General features: G+C 54.8%; 5 protein-coding genes across 5 annotated transcripts in view; 2 read left to right on the top strand and 3 right to left on the bottom strand.

Moving 5' to 3' along the window:
* Window positions 1-6120: 6120 nt before the first annotated feature.
* Window positions 6121-7093, bottom strand: MONBRDRAFT_14902 (uncharacterized protein; the record flags this gene model as incomplete). Its single annotated transcript, XM_001743761.1, has 3 exons — window positions 6121-6323; window positions 6407-6539; window positions 6641-7093. Coding segments are annotated over 3 exons (789 nt in total), but the record flags the coding sequence as incomplete, so codon positions are not given.
* A 3846-nt stretch (window positions 7094-10939) lies between these two features.
* Window positions 10940-14587, bottom strand: MONBRDRAFT_23736 (uncharacterized protein; the record flags this gene model as incomplete). The annotated part of the gene is made up of 15 exons (XM_001743760.1): window positions 10940-11173; window positions 11282-11417; window positions 11522-11622; window positions 11730-11794; window positions 11896-11942; window positions 12059-12146; window positions 12243-12355; window positions 12471-12522; window positions 12627-12804; window positions 12892-12994; window positions 13135-13241; window positions 13370-13622; window positions 13781-14084; window positions 14239-14359; window positions 14477-14587. 15 exons carry the CDS (start codon window positions 14585-14587, stop codon window positions 10940-10942), a joined length of 2013 nt encoding a protein of 670 aa, XP_001743812.1.
* Window positions 14588-15482: 895 nt separating this feature from the next.
* MONBRDRAFT_6577 (uncharacterized protein) lies at window positions 15483-16129 on the top strand (the record flags this gene model as incomplete). The annotated part of the gene is made up of 3 exons (XM_001744003.1): window positions 15483-15569; window positions 15642-15803; window positions 15911-16129. 3 exons carry the CDS (start codon window positions 15483-15485, stop codon window positions 16127-16129), a joined length of 468 nt encoding a protein of 155 aa, XP_001744055.1.
* Window positions 16130-16224: 95 nt separating this feature from the next.
* MONBRDRAFT_36287 (uncharacterized protein) lies at window positions 16225-21251 on the bottom strand (the record flags this gene model as incomplete). The annotated part of the gene is made up of 19 exons (XM_001743759.1): window positions 16225-16469; window positions 16541-16586; window positions 16672-16760; window positions 16869-16967; window positions 17122-17346; window positions 17454-17543; window positions 17627-17776; window positions 17879-18024; window positions 18101-18686; window positions 18808-19071; window positions 19151-19198; window positions 19302-19448; window positions 19587-19652; window positions 19736-19814; window positions 20179-20309; window positions 20490-20564; window positions 20650-20725; window positions 20821-20933; window positions 21045-21251. The coding sequence occupies 19 exons, from the start codon at window positions 21249-21251 to the stop codon at window positions 16461-16463; spliced, it is 2646 nt and encodes an 881-aa protein (XP_001743811.1). The 3' UTR covers window positions 16225-16460.
* A 24-nt stretch (window positions 21252-21275) lies between these two features.
* The window catches only part of MONBRDRAFT_23733 (uncharacterized protein), a gene marked incomplete at both ends in the record, with an annotated part of 5234 nt that continues 4335 nt past the window's right edge, over window positions 21276-22174 (top strand). Inside the window, 2 exons of the mRNA XM_001744002.1 lie at window positions 21276-21368; window positions 21735-21920. Coding sequence (XP_001744054.1) covers window positions 21276-21368; window positions 21735-21920 — 279 coding nt within the window. The remainder of the gene's footprint in view (window positions 21369-21734; window positions 21921-22174) is intronic.

Here is a 22174-nt window from a genome sequence, read left to right as displayed (position 1 = left end):
TGCCGAAGGTACCGGTAGAGATGGCAGCGGTGCTCCACGACTAGGCAATAAAGCTGTGGAAGTCTGCGTAGCCTCGTTTGAAGCTGCAGCTTCTGTTGCGGGCCGAGGCACACTCCCACTCTCTGAAGTGGTTTTGGCCCGCAGATCTGGCATGGAAGAGCATGGTGCATCATCTTCTTGAAGTTCTGTCAGGGAATCAAACTCAAGCTCAAAGTCAGATGCCGTCGGTGTTGCTGGCAGAGACATGATGGGTTCCGCGGCCTCTTCGTCAAGTCGTCCAGCACGTGGCCTTGGCAAACCATCAGCCATGGCCGAGCCTGCTTCAGAGGCCGACGTCACGCCGGATGCCGGCGCTTGACGAGTGTCACTGTTCTGCACTGGCTGCGCCCAAGCTTCTTCCTGTCGCTGTGCCTGAAGCTCGGAATCTGACGCCGTGGGTAAATATGGCACGGCCATGGGCTCTGTGGTGGCTGCATCAAGTCGTCCAGCAATTGGCCGTGGCGATGCATCAGCCATCACTGGTTCCAGTGCAATCTCACCCGATTGAGCGACACGTTCACTCTGTGAGACGCTGCTTGGCTGCACTTCCTGTGCCATGTTCGTGCACACGTCACAGGGAGCCTGGCCGGTGGCAAGGCATGTAGCAGCGCGAGGATCCAACATTTTGCCAAGCGTCCACCTTCGACACACACTGCCCTCGACAAAGGCTTCCATGCCCGGTGCTGGGGCACACCTGACTGGCAGCCACAGCTCGGCAGCTCCGCCCTTTCCATCACGGCCAGCCCGACCAAATGCCTGTAGCCGATTGCATGCACATGCACACCATTAGCTCAATGAACAATTCATTTTTTTTTTTTTTAAAATTGAGACAGTCCCATGAACGTTTGAGCAGCAACTCACCTTTACCAGGGTATAGACGTCATGACCACTGCCATACCACAGCACGTGGCGGACGGTATGCAGGTCCACATCCATGCTCAAACAGCTGGTGGCGACAATGACGTCGCATTGACTCTGTTTCCACCGCGCCAGATGGTCCTTCTGCGCCATCTCTTCCAAGTCTGCATAGCAGGGCAAGGCTGCATAGCCGCGTGCGTGCAGCTGGTCACACAGCAGCTTTACCTCGGCCACCGTGTCACAAAAGACCATCATGTGCACACGCTCCTCATTCTCCCGACGCGTCATCCGCTGTCTGTCTACAAGACCTTGCGCGTGCGACAAGAAGGCCCGCTGGTCGCCATGATGCACACGCAGCTCCACATTGTGATGCATTGTTTCCAGGCGGTACAGTTTGCCCCCTGCTTGCTGACCCAGCTGACGAAAAAGCCGCTCTTGGTCGCACATGCATAAAGTATCGGTCAAAGCCACGCGCTTTATGTTGGTCCATCCGCCAGAGGCCACGCAGGCCCCGACTTGAGCCATCATGTTCCGGTGGCTGGCATCAGAGATGAGCGTGTGCGCCTCGTCCATAACCACAGTGCGGATGCCCTGGAAGCAAGCACGTGCGTGCAGGGCGTCAGACCCTGTGCGAACAAACTTGCCAGTCGTGATGATAAGCACGTCCAGGCCAGCTGCTACCGGCGTCGAGGGGCCCAGCCACCTTTGCGCACTGTGGCCAGCCGCCTGCAAACGCCGCAACAAATCGTCTGCCGAGGTCGCAAAAGGCACAATCCACAGCACCGTGCCGGCATGCGGGTGACAACCCAGTTTGGGCATGGTACAAAGCGTCTTGTCCATGCCTGACGGTGCAACGACAATCAGCCAGCCGTCCTCGGCCCGATGCTGGTCAATGGCCGCTGCCAGGTCCAATTGTTCTTGGCTTTTAAAGCCGTGGCCCCACGAGATGCGTGCCTGCTGGGCCAGTTGGGTCATGTAGGCTACATCATGCTCAGCTTGCGTATCCATGATGACGCGCCCGCCTACTTCAAGCTTTGATGACCCGCTCCAGCTTATGGGGTGGCGAACTTCCAAAGCTTCCTTGGCGGCTGTGAGCTCGGCCACGCTGCGCTTGCGGTCAAGACCCAAAAAGGCATGCCAGCTTTGTGAGGCCAGCTGATGCATCAGACGTGATGACATTTTGGCTTGCACTTGGTTGCTTGTTGCGGTAGCAAAGAAGTCTTTGGCCATGTTGCCCAAGGGCTGTGCCTGGGTGCGCATCAGGCTACCCAAAGTGCTCGCGGGGTCGGCAAAGAGCCGGTTTGTCACAAATGTTGTCATCCAGAAGGTCGCGGCGTGTCGCCACTTTGCCACTCCCAGCGTAGGCTGATGCAGGTAGGTGGTCATTTGTCGACGAAAGGCAGCGTAGATGGAGGCTGGGCTGAGCATGGTCTGCAGAGGCGCAATGTTGAAGAGCAAATGGCTGTTGTTATAGTGGCGTTGAGCGTCTTGTACCTCGCGTCGCAAGGTCATGCCATCGTCGAGGCTCATGTGGTCTTCATCCTGCTCGTCCTCCAACAGATCCTCCTCTTCCTGATCATCGTCGTAGGTCCCACGCCCGCCATCGCAAGGGGTTTGAAGAACACCCCGCTTTTCCAGCCAGCTCGTCAGCATCTGCTCCAGGGGCTTGCACAAGAGCAAATACATGAAAATCAGCTTGCTGACTTCCTCGTCCATGTACCGATAGGCGTGCTGCTCATCCGGAGAGAGCCCGTGGGTTTGACCCAGACGGGTCAATATGAAGAGTTGCTTTTCAGCAAAAAATACGGCCCGTTGCCGGCCCACGCCATTTCTGTAGGATAGCCCTTGATATACGGTTGCTTGAGGTGGCAGACCTAACAAAACGCCAAAGCCAATGCAAACAGATAAGAGTGGTACAATAAACATGCCAAGCTTCTCAAACAGAGTCTTTGCTCAATCGCAATCATACCTCCAGCCACGTGCGTGTAGGTGAGCGCCAGCTGGTTGAACCTTCCCACAAATAGAAGCCATTCCCGCACGCGGTCTTCCCGAAAGGTCCGCTCTTCATTAGCTCCTTCTGGGCCAAGCCCTGTGCAGATAAACTCTTGCCGCAAGCTCGGAGTCTGGCCAATGTGATCCAATAGGGCCCGCTCAGCTGGGCTGCCATGGCCCACCCACCAATTCTTGACCCTGTTGGTCCGATCCTCCTTCGACCGTAGCCGAGCATACTCGCCAATGTGTTGCTCTCGCAGACCAGATCCCAGCAAGAGATGGGTGTCCAAGACCTCCTTCATATCGTTGCGCATCTGTGCCAGGGCGGTTCCAATCTCTTTCACGTTGAGTTCAGTACCCTGACAAACGATAGTGTGCAACGCCTCGTCCCTCATGTCACCGTCCGCTTGCACCTCAATATCCACTCCAACCTGCCCCTCGGCCGTGCTGGCAGAGCGAGCCGCCGCCATGCGCTGGCTCAAAAAATGCACCAGCCGTCCGGGCTGTAGGAAAGGCCTGAGTTTACCCGCAGTGGCCCATCGCTGTGCCTTGCCAAACCGGAGCAAAAACAGCTTGAAAATATAAATCAGGCCGGCCAGCGTCGTGGTCCAGCGCCGGATGTCCTGCAAAAGACCGCTTCCCGTGGAAACGGCCGTGCACAACAAAAACACGTTGACAAAGTGCACCTTGTCGTTGTCAAAGAGGTGTAGCTCTGCATTCACCAGCGCCAGCCACAGGGCCGCCAAGGGCTCGACAAGATCTGCCCCGCTCAGTCCCGCATCCAGCTCCTCTTGCACAGCCAAGGCAGCTGTAGTTATGACCTCCCCACGGCTGGCAAGCACCTGGCTCAAAAAGCTGGATGGCTCGGGGGCTGGCATCGCTTCCAGCAGCAGTAAAAAATGCACCAGGCGCGCTGCGATGTTCAGGTACCTGCTCATCGTGCCAGGAGATACTTGGGGTAAAGATTGCGGCTGAACTTGAAACTCTTCATCTTCGAACAAGGACGCCACGGAAGCAGCCGCCAGACCGTGCTGGGACAGTTGTGCGTGGGCCTCCCAGAAGAGCTCTTGCATGCCCGACACAAGTGGTGCGGGCGGGGTGTCGTGGCCCAGCTTGAGAATTTGCTCTGGGGTCAGCTCACTCAGGATCAGCGTCATGCCCACGCTATCGTAGAACGGGTGCATCTGGTGAACGCCATGCGGGCAGCGCTTTTCTTCGGCATCTGATGCCATGGCCTGGATACTAGATACCAGCTGATTGAACCGCTGCTGCTCCTCCAGCTCCTCCTCATTCTCGCTGACATCGGCTGCCGAGGCGTCGTGGCTCTCCTCGACAAGCACCTCAACACAGCGGGCCCCGGCACCACGCTGCGGCTTTTGCAACTTGACGCGTCGGGGTGGGTGGTTGATGCCCGGGTCACCAACATGTTTTGTGTGCAAGTGATATTGCAGGCTTTTCTTGGTCGTGAAGCATGCCTGACACAGGGGGCAACCCACGCCGTTCAGAATAGGTATGCCTTCCAGAGGGGCGCGCGGCCCGGAGACGGTTGCAATATCCATCGGCGGCTCCCCGGGCTGCAGGGAGCGCAGGAGTGCCGTGGCTGCATCAATGTCATCTTGACTGCATCGAATGTGATGCTTCTTGAGCAGGTGATTTGGCACGCTCCCACAAAGCACGCGTTTGCAGGGCGTGCACACCAGTGACGCAGAACCAGGGGAAACGAGACAGCCAATGTCGGTCATGAACACCCGAGCCCCGGCCACGCCGTGCTGTTGGTCAAAAGCAACTCGACGCTTCTGGGAGCGCACGCGTCTATGTTTTCGGTGCTGGAGCGGATGATCATTGGATGGGATCGGTGTTGCAGGACCAGGTGCTTCTCGGTCATGCATGTGGCGAAGATGCGATTTGAGGCCAGCCGAGCGATCATGCCGGTAGTCGCACTCGTCTACGGGGCAAGAAAAGTTGCCGTCATCTTCTCGATGTCGGAGTATAGCTTGTCCATCGAGCTTGATGTACGTGCTCCTCTGGTGGACCTATCATTCGAGCATGATGAGCCGTGATGTTGTTGACCAAGGTCTGTGCGGCGATGGACGCACCCGAGAGACGTGCTGATCTTTGGCCCCTCTGTTGGGAAACGTCTGGCCGCACTGTTTGCACGGCACCGCGTCGACATGGGGCATGGTACAGATTCGTCCACCGCAGCTCAAGCACAAGCGCGACCAAGTTGAAACGCAGCGCACAGCAACAAGAATTAACCTGCTCTTCTTCTCTGCTTAAAATGTCAGATAAAAGTTCGCCATGATCATCAAGCCAATTAATATGACATTGTGAAAATTCAAAGGGCTTCAGTTGTAATTCAGATAAGAACATGACTATTGAACAAGAGAGAGTGTTCAAAAGATCTCCAAAAATAAGCATAATGCTTACGCGTTGGACGTCCACGGATCTCAAGCAAGCATCTGTGGAGCCGAAGCTACCACAGCTGTTGTTTGCATCTTCAGTAAAAGGCGAAAGATATGTTCGCTTTGAACGTCCAACAAGCTGACTACAGCACAACTTGTTTTTCAATATAAATGCTGAAGATCAATTAATGACTTGTGGGTGAAAGTTGTGTGATGACAATTCACAGTCTTTTTATTACGCAAGGGTGTCGGTGCCCTGAGAATTTGGATCTGATGTCGGCGAGTTCGCAAGGTGTTGCAGAGTCATAAGAACGCCGTACAAGTTGTTTCCAGTGACTGTGGAAGGCAAAGCCGTCGTCTCGGTGTCATTGTGAGCGATGCTGACTGACGGATTTGTGCCCATCCCGTCATTGTTGGCAGTACATGCTGAAAATGATGCCTCGTCGACCAAGGCGTAGCATGGTTCTGTGCCAGCTGCTGATGATGACAGCGTGGTTCTTGAGGTTCTTGATGACGGACAAAGTTTGTTGTACGTTGGCTGCGTCTGGAGTTCTCCCGGGGTCGTCTGGTATGGGGACGTGAGGTGGACGTATGTTGCGTCCACATAACTGGGCTGAAACACTGGGTTCATGGTGAATGTCGGCACTCCGCCCGCGTCAGGATCACGCGCAAACTGCGGGCGGGATGCCGCCGCCAAGCCTGATGGTTGCTGGCCTTCGAGCTCGTAATCAATGACCTCATACGATGGGACAGCGCTTTCAAAAGCCCCAGCAGCCTCGGCACCGTCGACGGGAATATGGCAGGCTTCACTTTGACCGAATGCGTCATTGAGAGCAGTGAAATCTGGACGCTGTTGTGCTTCAGCTGCCCAACAGTCTGTCAAGAGGGCAAATGTTGCCGCAGAAGCCAATCTAGGCTTTTCAAGGCGATGACCCGATGCCAGCCATGGTTTGAGCTCGAAAACGGGCTGCGTTACGTACGGTGTTGCGCCAAGCGTGAAGATCTCCCATGCCGTGACGCCAAAGGCCCAAACTACCAGGCGAGAGGGAGGTCATTATGTGACTGAGCAGATGCTGATTTGTATCACAAGACGGGTGTTCAAAAAAAGTACGCACCATCACCCGGCTGAGACAAGGGTGCAGAGGCCTCCCAGAGCTCGGGCGCCAACCACCGCTCATAGGTTCTGTGTGCAGGCAAAGGGGCACAATGCCGCGAAACGCGGCATGCTCGATCAGAATCCACCAAGACCTAGGAAGAGAAAGCGGTTTGGTGACAGGAACACACAACGCGTCGTCCCTCGTGTCGCTGGCCGATTGAGTGTTAATTGTGTATTGGAAAGCATGGCTTACGTTTGCAGCGCACAGGTAGCCGTGCTGTATGCCATGTAGGCTTAGGTAAGCCATACCGCATGCCACATCTCGAGCCAATGAGGTGAGATTTGCCCCCTTCAAGCTTAAAGAATCTGAAGGTTGCCGGCTTGCGCGTAAAAGTTCGCGAAGGCTGCCCAGATTACCCAGAGTAAAGAGCCCCATCAGGGGCGTATCGCCGAGGCAGTGCCCGAGCAAATCAACAAGATTTGGATGCGGGCCCAGTGCCTCAAGGCGACCGAGGTACGTGCAAAACGCATCCTGTTCCTCCAGAGAGGCGGAGCCCGGCAGGACTTCAACCGCCACAATCTGCGTTGTGTTCATGCCCTGCAGCTGCACCAAGCCTTGGTACACAAGGCCAAAGGCTCCAGAGCCCAACTGATGGGCCAGGTGCACACTGCTGGGATGTACGGCTCCCACCAAATCCGTTGACATTGTGTGCAACGCAAGCTGGCCATCGGCGTGAATAGGCTGAGCGCTGAGTTTACTTCTTTTATGTCGACGAGCTCGCAACAGAAGGAGCACACCCAAAACGACGACAACAGCTGCAAGGGCACTGCTTGTCACGATTTCAAAGGGGAAGGAGGTTTCTGGGTTGCCTGAGCTGTGTTGGGCCGAAGCACAAATAAAAGCTCCCGTCGGAGAACCACCGGGACAGTCAAGGCATGTTGCTTGTCCTGGCCAAGGTTGATACTTGCCGGAAACACAGGCTATATCGACACAACAAACGAGTTGAGTGGTATTGAGAGCAACTCAAGAACAAAACTCTGCATGTCCTGGGCGTTTGCTTTTGGCTTGACAGGTTGAGAAGAGCAAAAGGTGCATGCGCCCGAGGACGAACACACCAGCACAAGTTGTGTTGACATGGGCGCTGTACGCCTGAGCGGTTCCAACAGGGCACGGGCTGCATTCGTAGTCTTGGTTCGTGGCGTTGAAGTTGGCTACAAATTCGCCAGAGTCGCAAGTCCTTGTTTTGTTCGTGCAAAGTACAGTAGCCCCTGACGCATTTTGAAATGTGCCTATTGCCCGTTTGAGTGAGAGCTGTGGCTGATACATAAAAGCCGGCATGCGCTCGTGCTAACCTGGGGGGCAACGAATGCACAGGCTGTCAGCAATTGTGTCCGTGGGATTCACAGCCTCAGTGCCAGCGCTGCATGGTTGCTTGTCCCAGCAACGCGATGCATTGTTGGTCATGTTGATCCAAGTACCTTTGCAAGATGGAAGAAGTGAGGTGGTGGCAGAGTCTGACAAACAAGCAAGTTTGGGTCGGGCATGCATACCCGGAATACAGGGGATACAACTGTTATCTTCCAAGGCACCATCCCCAGCATTGAGGTGAAAGCCCGGTGGGCAATGACCCGACTTGGCATGACACAGTGTCTGAAGGTGTGACGTTGCATCTTGATATGTGCCTAGGCGTGGATAAGAATTAGTACGAGTGTGGAGACGCCTCAAGCCTCAAAACGCAACGCATTGGCGCAGAACCTACCCCCTGGGCACGCAGTGCAGTTTGTGTCTTGAACAAGGCTAAGCATGTACGACATGTCTTTTAGCTTGAAATGCATCGTCGTCGGGCTCTGGTGAATTTTGCTCTCAGTGACCCTCTGTGAAAGAGCTGAGTGCGCACGAACCTTGCTCCATTGGCATCGTATTGCCCGCCAGTACATTGCGTCTTGTTTTTGCAAACCAGCGAGGTATGCACAGCAGCATCTTGATACGTGCCTGTTGAAACAATGAGCTGGTTAGCGAACGGCAGTGGTGTATGAGACGCGTTGGCAGGCCCAGCACAAACCCAAAGGACAGGCAATGCAGCTCCGGTCAGTGGTTGGGCTACAGATCGGTCGATCCAGTGAGAAAAGGAGCGCAACGCAAAGTGTGAGCGAAGATCGGATTTTCAAGAGTCGCAGGCGCGCTGTACCCACCTGGCGCTACCGGTGGCCATCTGGCCAGCCTGGCATTGAGCATGGGGCTTGCACGATGCCTCAGAATGACTATGTGCATTTTGATAGGTTCCTATATTGACGCGGTCCTCATTCAAGCATGATCTCATGCAAGCTAGTCTCTGATGACTTACTATTTCAAATGCATTCAACTAGCCAAGCGCACCTACCTGCGGGGCAGTTCCTGCAGGTGACGGCATCGTGGTACTTTCCCTCCGAACAAAGACCTGGGCAGCTCAAGCAGAATCGCAATAATGTCTGATGATGCCAGGCTCATGAATTAGACGGGTTCGAAACAAAACATATCGCCAGATGACATGACTCACTGCAGCGATCATCGACTGTAACAAAGTCTGAATCGCACTCTGAGACCAAGGATTGGGTGTCACATTCACAAGCGTCATGAATCAGACGGAAGCTGCACAAGGCACGCACGTGAGCCAAATTTGGGAAAGCCAAAACATGGCCTTACTAAAGCATGCCTCCGAATCGCTTCCCCATCCTGCTGGGCACCGACAAGTATCGTCGCACATGACCGCTGCAAATATGACAATCGTCCATGACAAGGTAAGCGTTGCCAAAGCGCGTCTGTAGACTGCACGGAGAAACTTACAGCAGGAATCATCGCATCCTTCTCGGCAAAACCAACGAAAAAATAAAAAACACCCTTCATCGCTAAAGACCTCAAACGCTCATGAGACAAAGACGAACAAAAGAACACGATCATATTAGCGCACAACATGGCTGTGCCAAAAGCCGAATACCCATACCAGCCATCCTCACAGGTCTTTTTGCAAGCGCCACAGTCAACACTGTTGAAGTCCGTCTTCGTCGACCGCCGCTGCGCATCAACAGCCCGAACACAGAGACATCGATGGGCGTGCAACGGTTGTCGATGAGACCACGTTTGAAGAGCGCGAGGCTCAAAGAGGAATTGACTCACCGAGCGTATGCCAGCAACGGCACTGGAAGCTGGCCGCAAGACCATCTGCATCAGCCTGGTGCGAGGTAGTGTGTAGGCCTGAGCTTTCAAGTTTGGAGGCAGGGGCGGCCGAACTCGAGGCGTGCGTAGCCGATAATTAAGCCAGCGGAAACCAAGATGACCGTGCAGTAACTGGCGCTGGATATCAAGACAAGTACGCTGCGGAGTAAAGGTTTGACACTGTTCCAACATCAAACTCAGCCAGGTGGCTGCAGGCGCCGTGACTTGATATGTTGCGTGGATGCTTGCAGCCAGAGAGTGCGTCTGTGCCACGTGCACCACTCCTCGCGGAATGTACAGCAGGTCGTTTTCCAACAGCAAGACGGTACGACAAGTCATTGTGGCAAGGTCGAGGTCATTGTACTGCGAGCAACCTGTGAGGCAGACAAACCGCATCAGGGACGACAACGCGAATTTCCTGAAGGGCGATGTACATGAAAGGATGACGAGACCTAAGAAGAGCCTGACCTTCAAGGGCCTGGCGCTTGGCTTCGGCTTGCAGGGCGAGGTCTGCAAATGTGCAGTTTGGACAAGTGGACGACTGGCTGTTGGGGGCACACAAAGTCCAGTTCTTTGAGCCACGCCACTGGTGCACGAAAATGTCACCGCCGTCTGTGTGCGGGGGTAGCGCGCGCTGCGCAGAAGGCGACAGATAAAAGTGTTGGGTCATGGGTACGCCGAGGAACTTTTGCAGTGCCTCGTGGACGCTGTTGGCGGCAAAGAATGGGATCTCCCCTGTCAGCCTCGGGTATGCTTCGGGCTTGACAACAATGGAGTATTTCTCTGAGAGCAGGCCAGCCACGGTGAGGCCCTGCGCTGCTAGCTCCAGCTTCTCAAAGTCAACGAGATTTCCACGTGCATCGCGCAGCAAGATCACGCGCTCTTCCAAATACGGCAGCAAGTGAGAATTCAAGGTATTTACGAGTAATGGCCAGTCCGACTCCGTTTCTGGCAGAGCAACTCGGGCAACATTGCGCTGGATCGCCGACTCCACCCCAGACAACGTTTGCCGGAGAAGAGGGTCTTTGAGGAGGCTTTTCTGTGCCCACGGTGCACCAAGGACAAGGCCCATATGCACCACCAGCACCACCACCGCGGCCTGCGACTGCCACCACATGATACGAGCATCAACGCCAAGTTCCAAAATGGCACTACGAAAATCTGTTTCGGACTGATTTTTTTATGAAACCTTTTAACCTTTATTTAGATTTTTTCTTTGTTTAATCTAATGATTGGTGGCCTTTATCACTGCACATTTGTTTCCAGAAGCAAAATGGGCAATATCAGGAGGCACAATATCGAATTGACAAACAAGACTACGGGTACCGTGGGGACACGGTGTGCACTGTCGGGGAGTCATCAATGGGCACGGGCAAAGGGAGCGAAAACCGGGACCAAAGACGGATCCTCGAGTTCCACGCGACCCAGAAAGATAGTGGGACCAAGCAATGCACAAAGTTGGCGCGTGCAGTCTTCGGCCGCGGCACGCGACAGCTGGTGGCTCGACTGCAGCGAGTGTGCCATTGAAGGGATAAAGCCCTGGATGTGAGGCTTGAACCGCTTCTTACTAATGTTCTTCGCAATGATCGGGAGCTGCGACACAAGCACCAGTGGGTGAGTGTGCTTCATATCTCAAGTGCATTCCGTTAACAAAAAAAAAAGGGGGGAGGGGGCTCCATAAAGGGGCGAGGCAAACCAAACCTGCTTCCAAAGGGTTTCCAAGAAGTTGCAATAATGCTTGTAGTGACGCAGCTTGGCCAGATCAACCACCTGAGAAAGCAGGCCAGCTACCTCATCGGGCAGCAGCGCCGAGAGTTCTCGCAGCAGATACATGCAGCTAAAGCAAGTACAGGCGCGTCAACGGAAGACACGTGTACACGAACGCGCGCGCCAAAAGGCCATGAACAAGATAACGGCGTGGCCCGCGATCGCGAAACGCACCCATCGCTGCGTTCCCATGGCTCTTGGGGGCGATGAAACGCGCAGTCCATGCAACCTCCCTTGCGCTTCAGCTTGGGAGCCAGCGACCCGCAGGAAAACATCTGGACCACCATCAAGTTCAGAAGCATGCGTCTGCATCGTCTTGATACTTCAATGCTGTTCGTGCAAGGTCACCACCTGGAATAACCTCTGAAACCGGGAAGCTTACCTGCTGGTCGGTGTGCGTGGGGTCGGGGTCGTTGAAGCTATAGCTGACTTTGTTTGGAGTTCCCACTGCGACCCACGAGAGCAGAGATCATCAACGTCAAGTGCAGACAAAAGAAAAGAGAATAAGAAAAGAGCAAGGAGTAAGCATCAGCCAGAGCAGGGCATACCAGAGGGAGCGACGCCGAATGATGTGACATTCTCGAGAGCCACAAAGCTATAGCCGGCACACGATATTTTATGCCACTTAGCGAACGAGTGGGGATGCATAGTTTACTGCAGTCTGCTCAAGTGACACGTCTGCGCTGCCGCTGCATGGCTGTGAAGACGGACCTCTCTGAGTTTTCCGATTGCTGGTGAGCTTGTGGCAGCATCTCATCAATCTTCTTTAACACAAACTCCTTCACCTTGGGATCATCACCTACAAGCAGCACGACCAAAGCCTCGCATCAACAAAAGGGAAACAACTACGGCGCATCAATGGACTCTACGCACTCTATGGCACCAATTCACTCACCGAAAGACTTGCAGACGTTACCAATGGCCACTGCGGCGTTTTCACGCACGGACCAGATGTTGTCCCCGAGATGGTGGAAGTACAGCTTGAGGAAGGCGTCCAGCGGCTCACCCCTACAAAATGTGAGCACGCAACAAAATGTGAGCATGCAGATAAGTTGGCCTTCGTACGTCTTTCCAAAGGGAAGGTCAGAAGGCGACACTCCTCAACAAGAGGCACACAACATACTTGGCCTCAATCGGGAAAGCGCCGAGGAAACGGCCCGAGGCGATGCATGCCGCTGCAGAGACATGTCATGAGCTTTCGCATCGTGAAGCAGGGCGAGGCGCCCTTGGACAAGGCCAGAAGCGCTCTGCAGCGCAGGATGCTACATTTTTGACTGACCATCGCGTACGGGCCAAGATTCATCCTCAAAGGCCTCCAGGAGACAATCCAGAAGCTGTTTGACGTAGGGGCGGAGTGCATCGTACTCAATCTTGAGGCCCAGCTCGGCGATGCATGCACAGGCTGCCTCGCGCACGGCGTGGTTATCGGCCTGAGCTTGCTTGACGTAAAATTCCACCTAACCAAAGCCAATTTTAGAATTTCTTTTTTGAGAACACTGAATAGGAAACATATTTGCCCCAATTGTTGTGGTTTTGAAACGTACGGTGGCAGCAATGTGCTCGGCAATGAGCTGGCGGCCCCGATCTTGGAACAGCTCTTTCCAGGCTTCTTGGCAAAAGTTGCGGACACCAGCAGCCACATAGTACCTGCAGGCGACAGCGTGACCATGCACCAGGGTAAAGTTGAGTCCAAAAAAAAAAAAAAAAAAAAAAAAAGACACCATGAAGCAACACGAATCAATCCTTAAGATGATGTGCCCAACACGCGCGCGCACGCCTGTACGAACCGGTTAATGCAGAGACGGGGAAGAAGGAGATCATAGAGAGTCGTGCGACCTTCCTCCGAAATGCTCTCCAAGAAGCTGCGGGTGGCCACGGAAGCAGCCATGCGAACCTAAAAACAGCATCGTCCACGCGTGAGCAATGCAAGAGTGTCAGCAGCGGCTCTGGAACAGCCAAACCATGCATGGTTGGCACCACAATGAAAAAGGATGAAGTGGAGACGCGCTCGCTGGCACAAACCTGACTCCAGTTGTCTGCCAGACCAATGGCTAGCTGCTGGGCCATTCGCATCTTAAACTCATCGTAGGGCATGGGCGGCGCAACGGTGCCGTCCTCGCGAATGATGCGAACAAACTGATTGCAGAGGTAGTAGCCGGTCTCGCGCACAAAGCGATTGGTGTGGGCGATGGCAGCAAAGACAAGCTCAAGCAGGTCACTCGTGATGTATGGCGCAAAGGCGGGCCCACACGCCTCGGCAATTTGGCGCAACGCCCTGACGAGATGGTGATATAACCAGGCACATCCAGAGTAAGTCACAAAAACCTTAGCCCGACCACCACGAGCCCTTGCGGGCACGTATGCTTGTTTTGGCTCAAGCCGATGTGGTTTTCACCAACAGATTCTAAGAAGCCAGGCAGACGCTAGACTCACTTGCAGCCAGTTTCAAGGGTTTTCCATCCCTCTGATTCGTGAAACACGTCGTTAGAGTCGCTCTCGCTGATGCCAAGTCGTTCACGCTTGAGTGCCAGCTCTTCAGCTGTGACATGGCGTTCCAAGTTGTCCTTGATCGAGTTCATAACCACGTCGCGAGCATGGTTCTCGTAGATGAAGACGCCGTGACGAGCACAGGCGTCGGCAAGCGCCTGGCCGGTCGATTCACGGATACGCGGTTCTCGGTGGCGCAGCAAGGCCGTCAGCCGGGGTGCTGTGCGTTCGGCAAACTCGCGTGACAAGCCTGCAATGACAGATGAAAAGGAGCGTGACTGTCAAACCACAGAAGGGTACAGCACGACGGAGCAGAGCAGGAGGCTAAAACTTCATGTGGTGTGCGGTCCTTGGCTGCAACACGGGAGGAGAGGAAAGATGGGCAGACGGCCAGGACACCGAACCTGGAGTCTGTTCGGTGGTGCGCTGGTAAATGGCATGAATGGTGATGAGGGCACCATGCAGAGACTCCCAAGGCTCGTCGGCCTGGTTCAGCTGGTCCTCAAGCATGGTTTCCACACTCGCCTGCACCAACACATCCCATGATCATCGCGCGACAAAGGATAGCTGTCAGCGTGGGGAAGAACAAGGAACAACCAAAGCGAGAAAGAATAACCCAAAGTCCAAAAGCAAACACGGTACCATATCAATGGCGGAATCGGTGAGAGCTTGCAGCAAGCCATCGCGGGCCTTCTCGCGATCAATGCGGAGATGACTGCCCAGGGGGCCCGCAAATTCGGTGGCGGTGACCATCCTGACGCGCGCCTGCAGCAAACAGAAGGAGGATGAGAACGAGGATGGGAACAGACGCAGTGCCTGAACCCACACACTATGTTATCGCGCCACCACACCACAACCTCCTCTCGCACCCCCACAACCCCAATACACCAGCCAACACGCACTGCGCCACGCCGCCACCCGCTGACCGGCTACGTACCAAAAAACGGAGAGAGACAGCGTTTGAGGTCAGAGCCAGACAGAGAAATGGACCGCGAAAACGTTCTCTCTCTCTCTTTCTCTCTCTGGCTCTGGCTCTGTCTCTCTCTGTCTCTCTCTGTCTCTGTCTCTCTCTCTCTCTCTCTCTCTCTCTCTCTCTCTCTCTCTCTCTCTCTCTCTCTCTGTCTCTCTCTCTCTGTCTCTCTCTCTCTCTCTGTCTCTCTCTGTCTCTCTCTGTCTCTCTCTCTCTCTCTCTCTCTGTCTCTCTCTCTGTCTCTCTCTCTCTCTCTGTCTCTCTCTCTCTCTCTCTCTCTCTCTCTATCTCTCTCTCTCTCTCTCTCTCTCTCTCTCTGTCTCTCTCTCTCTCTCTCTCTCTCTTTCTCTCTGTCTCTCTCTCTCTCACAGACACGCTGGCGCTTGCAACGGGTTAATTCAGGAAGCGAACGCAGTGACATAAGATCTGTGTATGGGTCGGAGCTACCTCGGAGCTTGCTTTCTCTCTGTGCCTTTGCTGCTTATCTCTCTCTCTCTCTTCTCTCTCTTTTTTCTATCTCTCTCTCTCTCTGTCTCCCTCGCACACACACTCTCTCTTCTCTCTCTCTCTGTTTGTTGGACGAGTGCTGATGGGCTCGGCTGGGCTGCGACATTCAAAGACTAGCGTGCTTGGCTAGTGGAGCAGACAAGTGGACCCTTGCCTGGCCTGCTATTTGCCATGATCGGGTCGATCCGAGATGCTTGGGTGCTGATCGCCCTCTGTGCGACGCTGACAGGGACACCCGTGCTCGGCTCTTCGATTGAGGTACGTCTTGATTTGCACAAGCCTCGCGGCAGCTTGGCGGTGCCCTGATGCTTGGTTGCACCTGGCTCACAGAAGCACAAGCGCAAGAGCTTCATTCCCAAAGGGTTTGATCTCCACGCTGCCTTCCATGCCTATGATAAAAACAACGACGGCCACCTCAGCCATGACGAGGCGCGCGTCATTTACGAGGATGACATGATGACTGAGGACATGATTACCCGTGAACTGCAAGCTGTGTGTTCTGTTCAATCTGCAGGCATCGCTTCATTGATCGCACGCAACGCCCACTGACCCGTGTCACACCCCCCCCGCCACACACCTTCCCTTTCTGTGCTCGCCAGGTCTGGCAAGTGATTGACAAGGACCAGGATGGCTACATGTCCTATGACGAGTTCAAGCGGTTCTTTGGCAAGGCTGTCAACGGCGAAGATCTCCTTCCCGCCCTGGAAAACCTGCGCAACGGCCAAGTGCCCTCTGCGCGGCGATTAGGCGGCAAGCGACGTGCCAAGGCCACGCCCAAAAAGAACAAAAAGAAAACCCCGACGCATCAAGAACTCTGAGATCGCGAGCCAGGCGTTTGCCGATTGATGGCCCCTCCAGCTCCAAAGCACAGACTTGTGAATTCACGTTTTTTTCCCCATCTCATCACCTCGCTGCATCATCAGTCATGGATTAGTAAGCATTGGGCACATATCAACATCGAAACACTCGCAAGCTTCACTCAGCGCTCAGTAACGCTCGACGCATGGGCCAGAATCGGAGAGAACAGGGCGACGCGCAATCAGTGGCCATTGTTACATGTCATTGGCATGTGCGAGTGTAAAATGTTGCGCCTTGATGGCATGCGCCACTGAGGCGCAAAGTGCGGTCAAGCACCAGATATCCGAGATTTTATTGCTCCTAGTGGACCCGGCAGCGCAGTGAGAAAACTGGCAAGACGCACCAGCGCACAGGAGCAGCTCGCAACAAACCTCATAGTTCACCATGCGGCGCAAGCGGCGCAGTTTTTCATGCTCCCTGGGGTACACCGAAAAAGAGCAGCAATCAGCAACTCGACAATTGGCCAACTTAAATGTCACAAACAATGGGCAAAAAAACAAACTTTTCGAGCTGGGATTCAAGCTTCAGCACATTGACTTGGGTTGACATGACAAGGCGCTTGGCCTCGGTCTCAGACAGACCATCAAAGTCCTGCAATCAAGCCGTGTCATTTTTTTTTTTTTTTTCACGTGAGCGGTGGGAACAGCCGTGCCCCAACCTGATTACCATCAAAATCACCCTCTCTGTCACAGGTCATACCTCGAGCATAACGGAAGCCAGATCCAGTTCATGGCATTCTCGAACGGCAGCCAGAAGCTCATGCACGGTTGACTTGAACTCCTCGGCCAACCGGTTTAGCTACGTCGGACCATATGATCAAACACACACCAGCACATTGAGATACAGGCTCATTCACAGGGTGGGCAGGACTACACAGGCTACTCTTGTAAACTCTGTGGTGTAAAGAAAGGGGAAAAGTTGAGCGAGTCTCAAAAACCACTTTGCTTTGTACCTCGCTTTGTGACGTGTCGTTGTCCGGCATGCTCTTGGTGCGAGTCAGCGCAGCCAACTGTGCCACCATGGCTGAGATGTTGCGAGCGCCCACTTGCAATTCCTCATGCTTGCCCTGTTTGCGAACAACGCTGCGCAGCGCCTCCGACAGAAGAGGCAACCCATCAAACATGGCTTCGACGGCATTGGTAAGCGCCTCAAACCAAGACTGGTGCTTGGCGTTGAACTAAAAAGGGCAAGGACAGCAACCATCCATGTGCACGGTGAGCCGGTCTCATCCACTCACGAGATATGTGAAAACGTCCTCTCTATTCGCTGCTTCACTGCTCTCACCTCATCAGTGCTGCTGAGGCCGCGTGTCGCTTCCAACACCTTGCGAACCGTCTTGGCAGTCACCATCAGCTCACGCAACTTGTTGGCCATCTAATAAAAGACATATGGTCATCAGGCGGGCTTGTCGGCGAGCTTGAGCACGACAAAGAAGATCGAGCCGCCTCAGCCCCCACCTTTTCAGCAAAATCGAGCAAGTTGGTGTTGACCTCCAGGCGTCGGCCAGAATCATTGCGGCGGCTTTCCTCTCGAAGCTTCTCAATGTGACCAAGTGTGTCCAACACTGACTGTTCAGCTGCCGACAGCTTCGATTCAACATCCGATGCCTGCAGTACGCATGGGCGCATGAGCCGTGCCAAAACTAGGACAAGTGTATCCAGCTCACAACCCTGCAGGGTCGGCTTGCACGCGACGTAATGGCGACGTACCAAGGTATTGGCCAGAGCAGCCAATTCGCGATCCCGCGCAATAATGGCGTCGGCCACGGTTCCCACCCGCTGCAGTTGTGCCTGGACCTCTTTCACTGAGACATGGTGTGGTGGCGTGGTGAGGGCAGATATGGTGAACAGGGTGACTGTGCCGACAAAAATCAATCGCGAGAGACCCGACTCAAGCGCCATCCAATCTCCGCCCAGACGGCAAAGACGAACCTTGGGTCTCAACAGCTGCCACAGTGGCCGCAGGCATGGCTACTTTGGCCGTGGGCGCCGGGGCAGGTGCTGCAGCCGCCACTTGCTTTAGGTATGAGGTGGGGGCCCAGCCCTCCAGACCGCGAATGCGCACCTTGGACCATCCATCCTTGCGAGATTTGAGAAGCTCCATCTGTTCACCTTTGGCAAACCCAATGAGCTTGGTGCCCTGATGATCCTTGGCTTCGTGGGCATAGACAGCCTCCATCATCACAACACCCGTTGCGCCTTCCTTGGCCTTATCCTTGTCCGGGCCCTTCTCCGCGGCTGCAGCGGCGTGCTCAGGTTGCGCGCCATCCTCGGCGGTGTTTTGACGCGTAACAACCCGCTTCGCTTCTCCGCTCGCCCCCTCCTGCTGCTGTAGCTTCATACTGTCTACGAGTGCCCGTGCACCGGAGACCAGCTCTTGCAGTGCCTCAAGCAGCTCAGAGGTTTGCTCTGCCTTGGACGCGCGCGCCAAGCCCCAGCCAGCGTACACAGCCGATACTAGGGTCTGTTCAAAGCCGGCGCATGCGTCGTCAAACGAACCATGATGTGGGGCCTTGACCTATCATGAGGACACAGGCGGCGCGAGAACCGTGAGCTTTATGGGACTTGGCAACACGTAAACAAACACCGTCGCCAGTTGACAAGCCTCGACCAGCACAACATGCTCAACACGCACGTACCTCGGTGGCAAGAACGTCCAGGGCATGGCGAGCAGCGGCCAGGGATGCGGCAAAAACCTCGCTACAGGGCTCGGGCAAATCCTTCGCAGCCCGGTCCAAGCCACTAGCTAGATGTGTGCGTGCCCGTTCTAGGGTGTCACGCTTGAGAGCTTCAATGTGATCCTCCAAGCGAAATGCCTCCTGAGCATGTGCGGTGATCTGGGCGTGGCGCGACTTGATTTCCGCTGACAATTGCTCAATCTTTCCTTGCAGCGCCGAGATTTCCTGTTACAAATCATGCATAGTCCATTAGTCCGCGTACTGTGGCCCTGTTGAGAGGAAGAAGCACCGGGGATGATCTTACCTTGTCATACGTGTCCTTCATTTTTACACGTTTGGCTTCAGCCGATTGCTACGTGATACAAGCCAGGCACAAAAGGGATGCATGAGCCAGCAGTCACCACTGCGGGGCGCATCAAGAAAGCAGACTCGCGGGTAGAGATGGGTCTACAAACCAGTTCTTGTTGGTGCTGTGTCTTGAGTTGTTCGTTGAGGCGCTTGTTTTGATTCATCATGGACACCACTTCGGCTGAGTAGGACTCGTTCTTTTGCGCGTCCATCTCATCGCGCTCACGCAGCAACGCTTCAAGCGCCGCCGTGTGCTAGAACACGAGTCGGCACGCAGTGAGACAACATCAGCGGCCCACCAAACCCGCTGTCTAAACACTCGGCAACAAGCGGCAACCATCTGGCGTGCCAACAGGTACTGCAGGTACAATGACAGGCCGTGTTAAACAGACCTTGGCATGAAGGGCATCGATTTCGCGGCTGTGGATGGCCTCGGCCTGCCGGAGCTTGTCTGCCAGCTGCAAATGGCGCACAAATGCGTATTGGGTAAGCCATGGCCCCCGAAGACAGTATGTCAGTCCGTCCTTTTTGCCGAGCGCACCTCATCGCCCTGGCACCATGTGGGTGATTCCTCCAACGGCTCGCCCCAAGCACCAAATTCAAACAGATCCTCCCCAAGCCTAGGTGGCCAAGTGACATGAGCATCTGATATCAGATGTATACTTGTCACAGAAGCATGCCGCGCCATGTGGGACAAACCGATCTGTGACGGCTGGAAAATCGTTAATGATCTGGCGCACTTTGTCCTGCATCTGAACCAAGCTACGCAGACGCAACACTGCCCGAGCAAAGCACAGGTGCATGAGGAACACGGCACAGATCCAGCATAACTGACAGGGCACGACACCTACTGGTGGCACGATAAAGGTTCAAGTAGCTGCTCGCAGAGAAAAGGGCAGGTACACATGCAAAATTGACGGGGTAAGCGGCGGTCAACTGAAGCTCTCGGCAAGGGCGACCGTGCTCAATGGCATAGGCGCGTACCCTTCGCGGAGCTGCTTGTGTTTGTCCTGCTGGACTTCGAGCAACTTCACCTCCATGGCCCGCTTGATCTCGTCGTGGCCTTCTTGCATCGACTCGAGCTGCTTCTTGGCCTTTTGAAACTTGTCATGCTCCTGGCAACATCATATAACATCCAGCAATAATGAGGAAAATTGTAACCAAATGAACGGCTGCCTTCAGCCGTTGGTCATTGCCAAGGTTCTCGGCAAGGCCAGCTTCGACGTGCTGGGGTCAGACCCCGTGCGTCTTTTTCTCGCGCCTTGCAAATATGGAGACAAAGTTCTGATGCCTACCTGCTTGGCTTCGAGCTGTGCGGCTTTCTTTTGGGCCTGATCCAAATTTCGTTGCGCCTTTCGAAAGGCCTCAACCTGCGAGCAGGGCGTGGCGCATGAGGCTGCCGCCGTCACCTCGCGGGGACAGTGTGACGGGTGGCCACGGCGCATGACACGGGACCTTGGCGTTGAGTTCTTTCTTCTCAGCTAGAACCTCCTTCCAAATTTGCGTGAAGATCTTAAACTCCTCGTTGTAGCTGCGAGGGTAAGAACACGTATGACCGGGCCAAAGAGCGCCACGGACAATGAGGGCAGGCACGAGGCTTCACAGCAAAGGGACCAAAAAGCGTACGTGCGATCAATATTGCTTGCGTCCTCGTCAACAACAGCAAGGTCATGTAGAAACTTTTGGATGCGAGGATCCTCCTTCTTGCGTTCAGTCCACTTGCAGATGGATTTGAAGGCCTAGACACACAAGCTCACGTCGCCCAAGTCAGACACGCCATCCCGTCCCAGGTGGCTCGCCGTTTAAAGACAAAGCGCATCAGCGAAATCCAGATCGTGCAGTCCACATACACGTTCTTGGTAGCGAACACGTCGCTCGAAAGCCTGATGCAAGTCTTTGAGCTCGGCATACACGTTGAGCAGTTCGCCTTCCTCGGCCAGAGCATGCGCAGCCTTGCGCACGGCCGTCGCTAGAGGCCGCCGCCAATATGTTGCAGCAAGCTTCATGAGCACAGCCAAGCCAGGACCTGATGCCTGAGTCACATTGGAGACGGACATGACGAGCAGAACGCGGTCTCACCCATGGCGCTGGACGGTGCACAATCAAGAATCGCTGGCAAACACGATGTGTTCGATGGCTGCAATGGCCTGGCAGACAAGGGCGCGCGTATCCCGGTGAGGCTTTGAATGCACGGCCGGCATCGGGTCGCTGTGGTCAGTCAAAGAAAAACGCTCATGTCCATTCACATTGAAACAGTGTCTAGCCGCGCGGGATGTGGGCAATGTATGCTCGAGCGACCTGCTCTGCAGAATCCGAGCCTCACTGCAAGTTGTTGCGCCAGCAGGTTGACCCACCCACCTCGCTCACGCGCGACCGAATGGGCACGCACAGCCGCAACAGCCCCAGCACCACACGATCCTCTAGACCGTCGACCAGACACCGAATTGAACGAGCCAGCGGATCAAACCAGGACGTGCCCGTCGCTGTCGTCACTGCCGTCGTCGTCGTCGTCGTCGTCGTCGTTGTTGAGTGTTTGTCAGTCAGTGTTGGTCCAACCGCGCACCAACCAAAAAGAAGAAAAATTTTATGCCGCCCGCGACAACGACATATACTCCATTATCCTCTTCAATAACTTCCTATGCGTTATAGTTGTAAACTGCATCAACTTTGACTTTGACTACATCAGCGCCGAACTGAGCCTCGAAATGAAAACAACAACACCAAAAGTGCGATCAAAGTCACATTTTGTTAGCCGCTAAAGTGTAATAACGGTTAGAGTATCGCTTACACGACCATCGTCAGTCTCTCGCGCGCGCGCGAGCTGTGTCGTGACGCGTGAGTGAGTGACGAGGGCTGGGGAATGAGAGCGGATGGGGTTGCGTTGGTCACGGAAGTGCCGAGAGCACAGGGCGAGGGGGGGGGGGGGGGGGGGGGGGGGGGGACCCTTTCCCGGGAAAAAACCCCCCGGGGAAAAAAGGGT

This window comes from Monosiga brevicollis, genomic scaffold (assembly GCF_000002865.3).
Source record: "Monosiga brevicollis MX1 MONBRscaffold_4 genomic scaffold, whole genome shotgun sequence".
Taxonomy (NCBI): Eukaryota; class Choanoflagellata; order Craspedida; family Salpingoecidae; genus Monosiga; species Monosiga brevicollis.
This window is presented reverse-complemented; position numbering and strand designations above follow the sequence as displayed.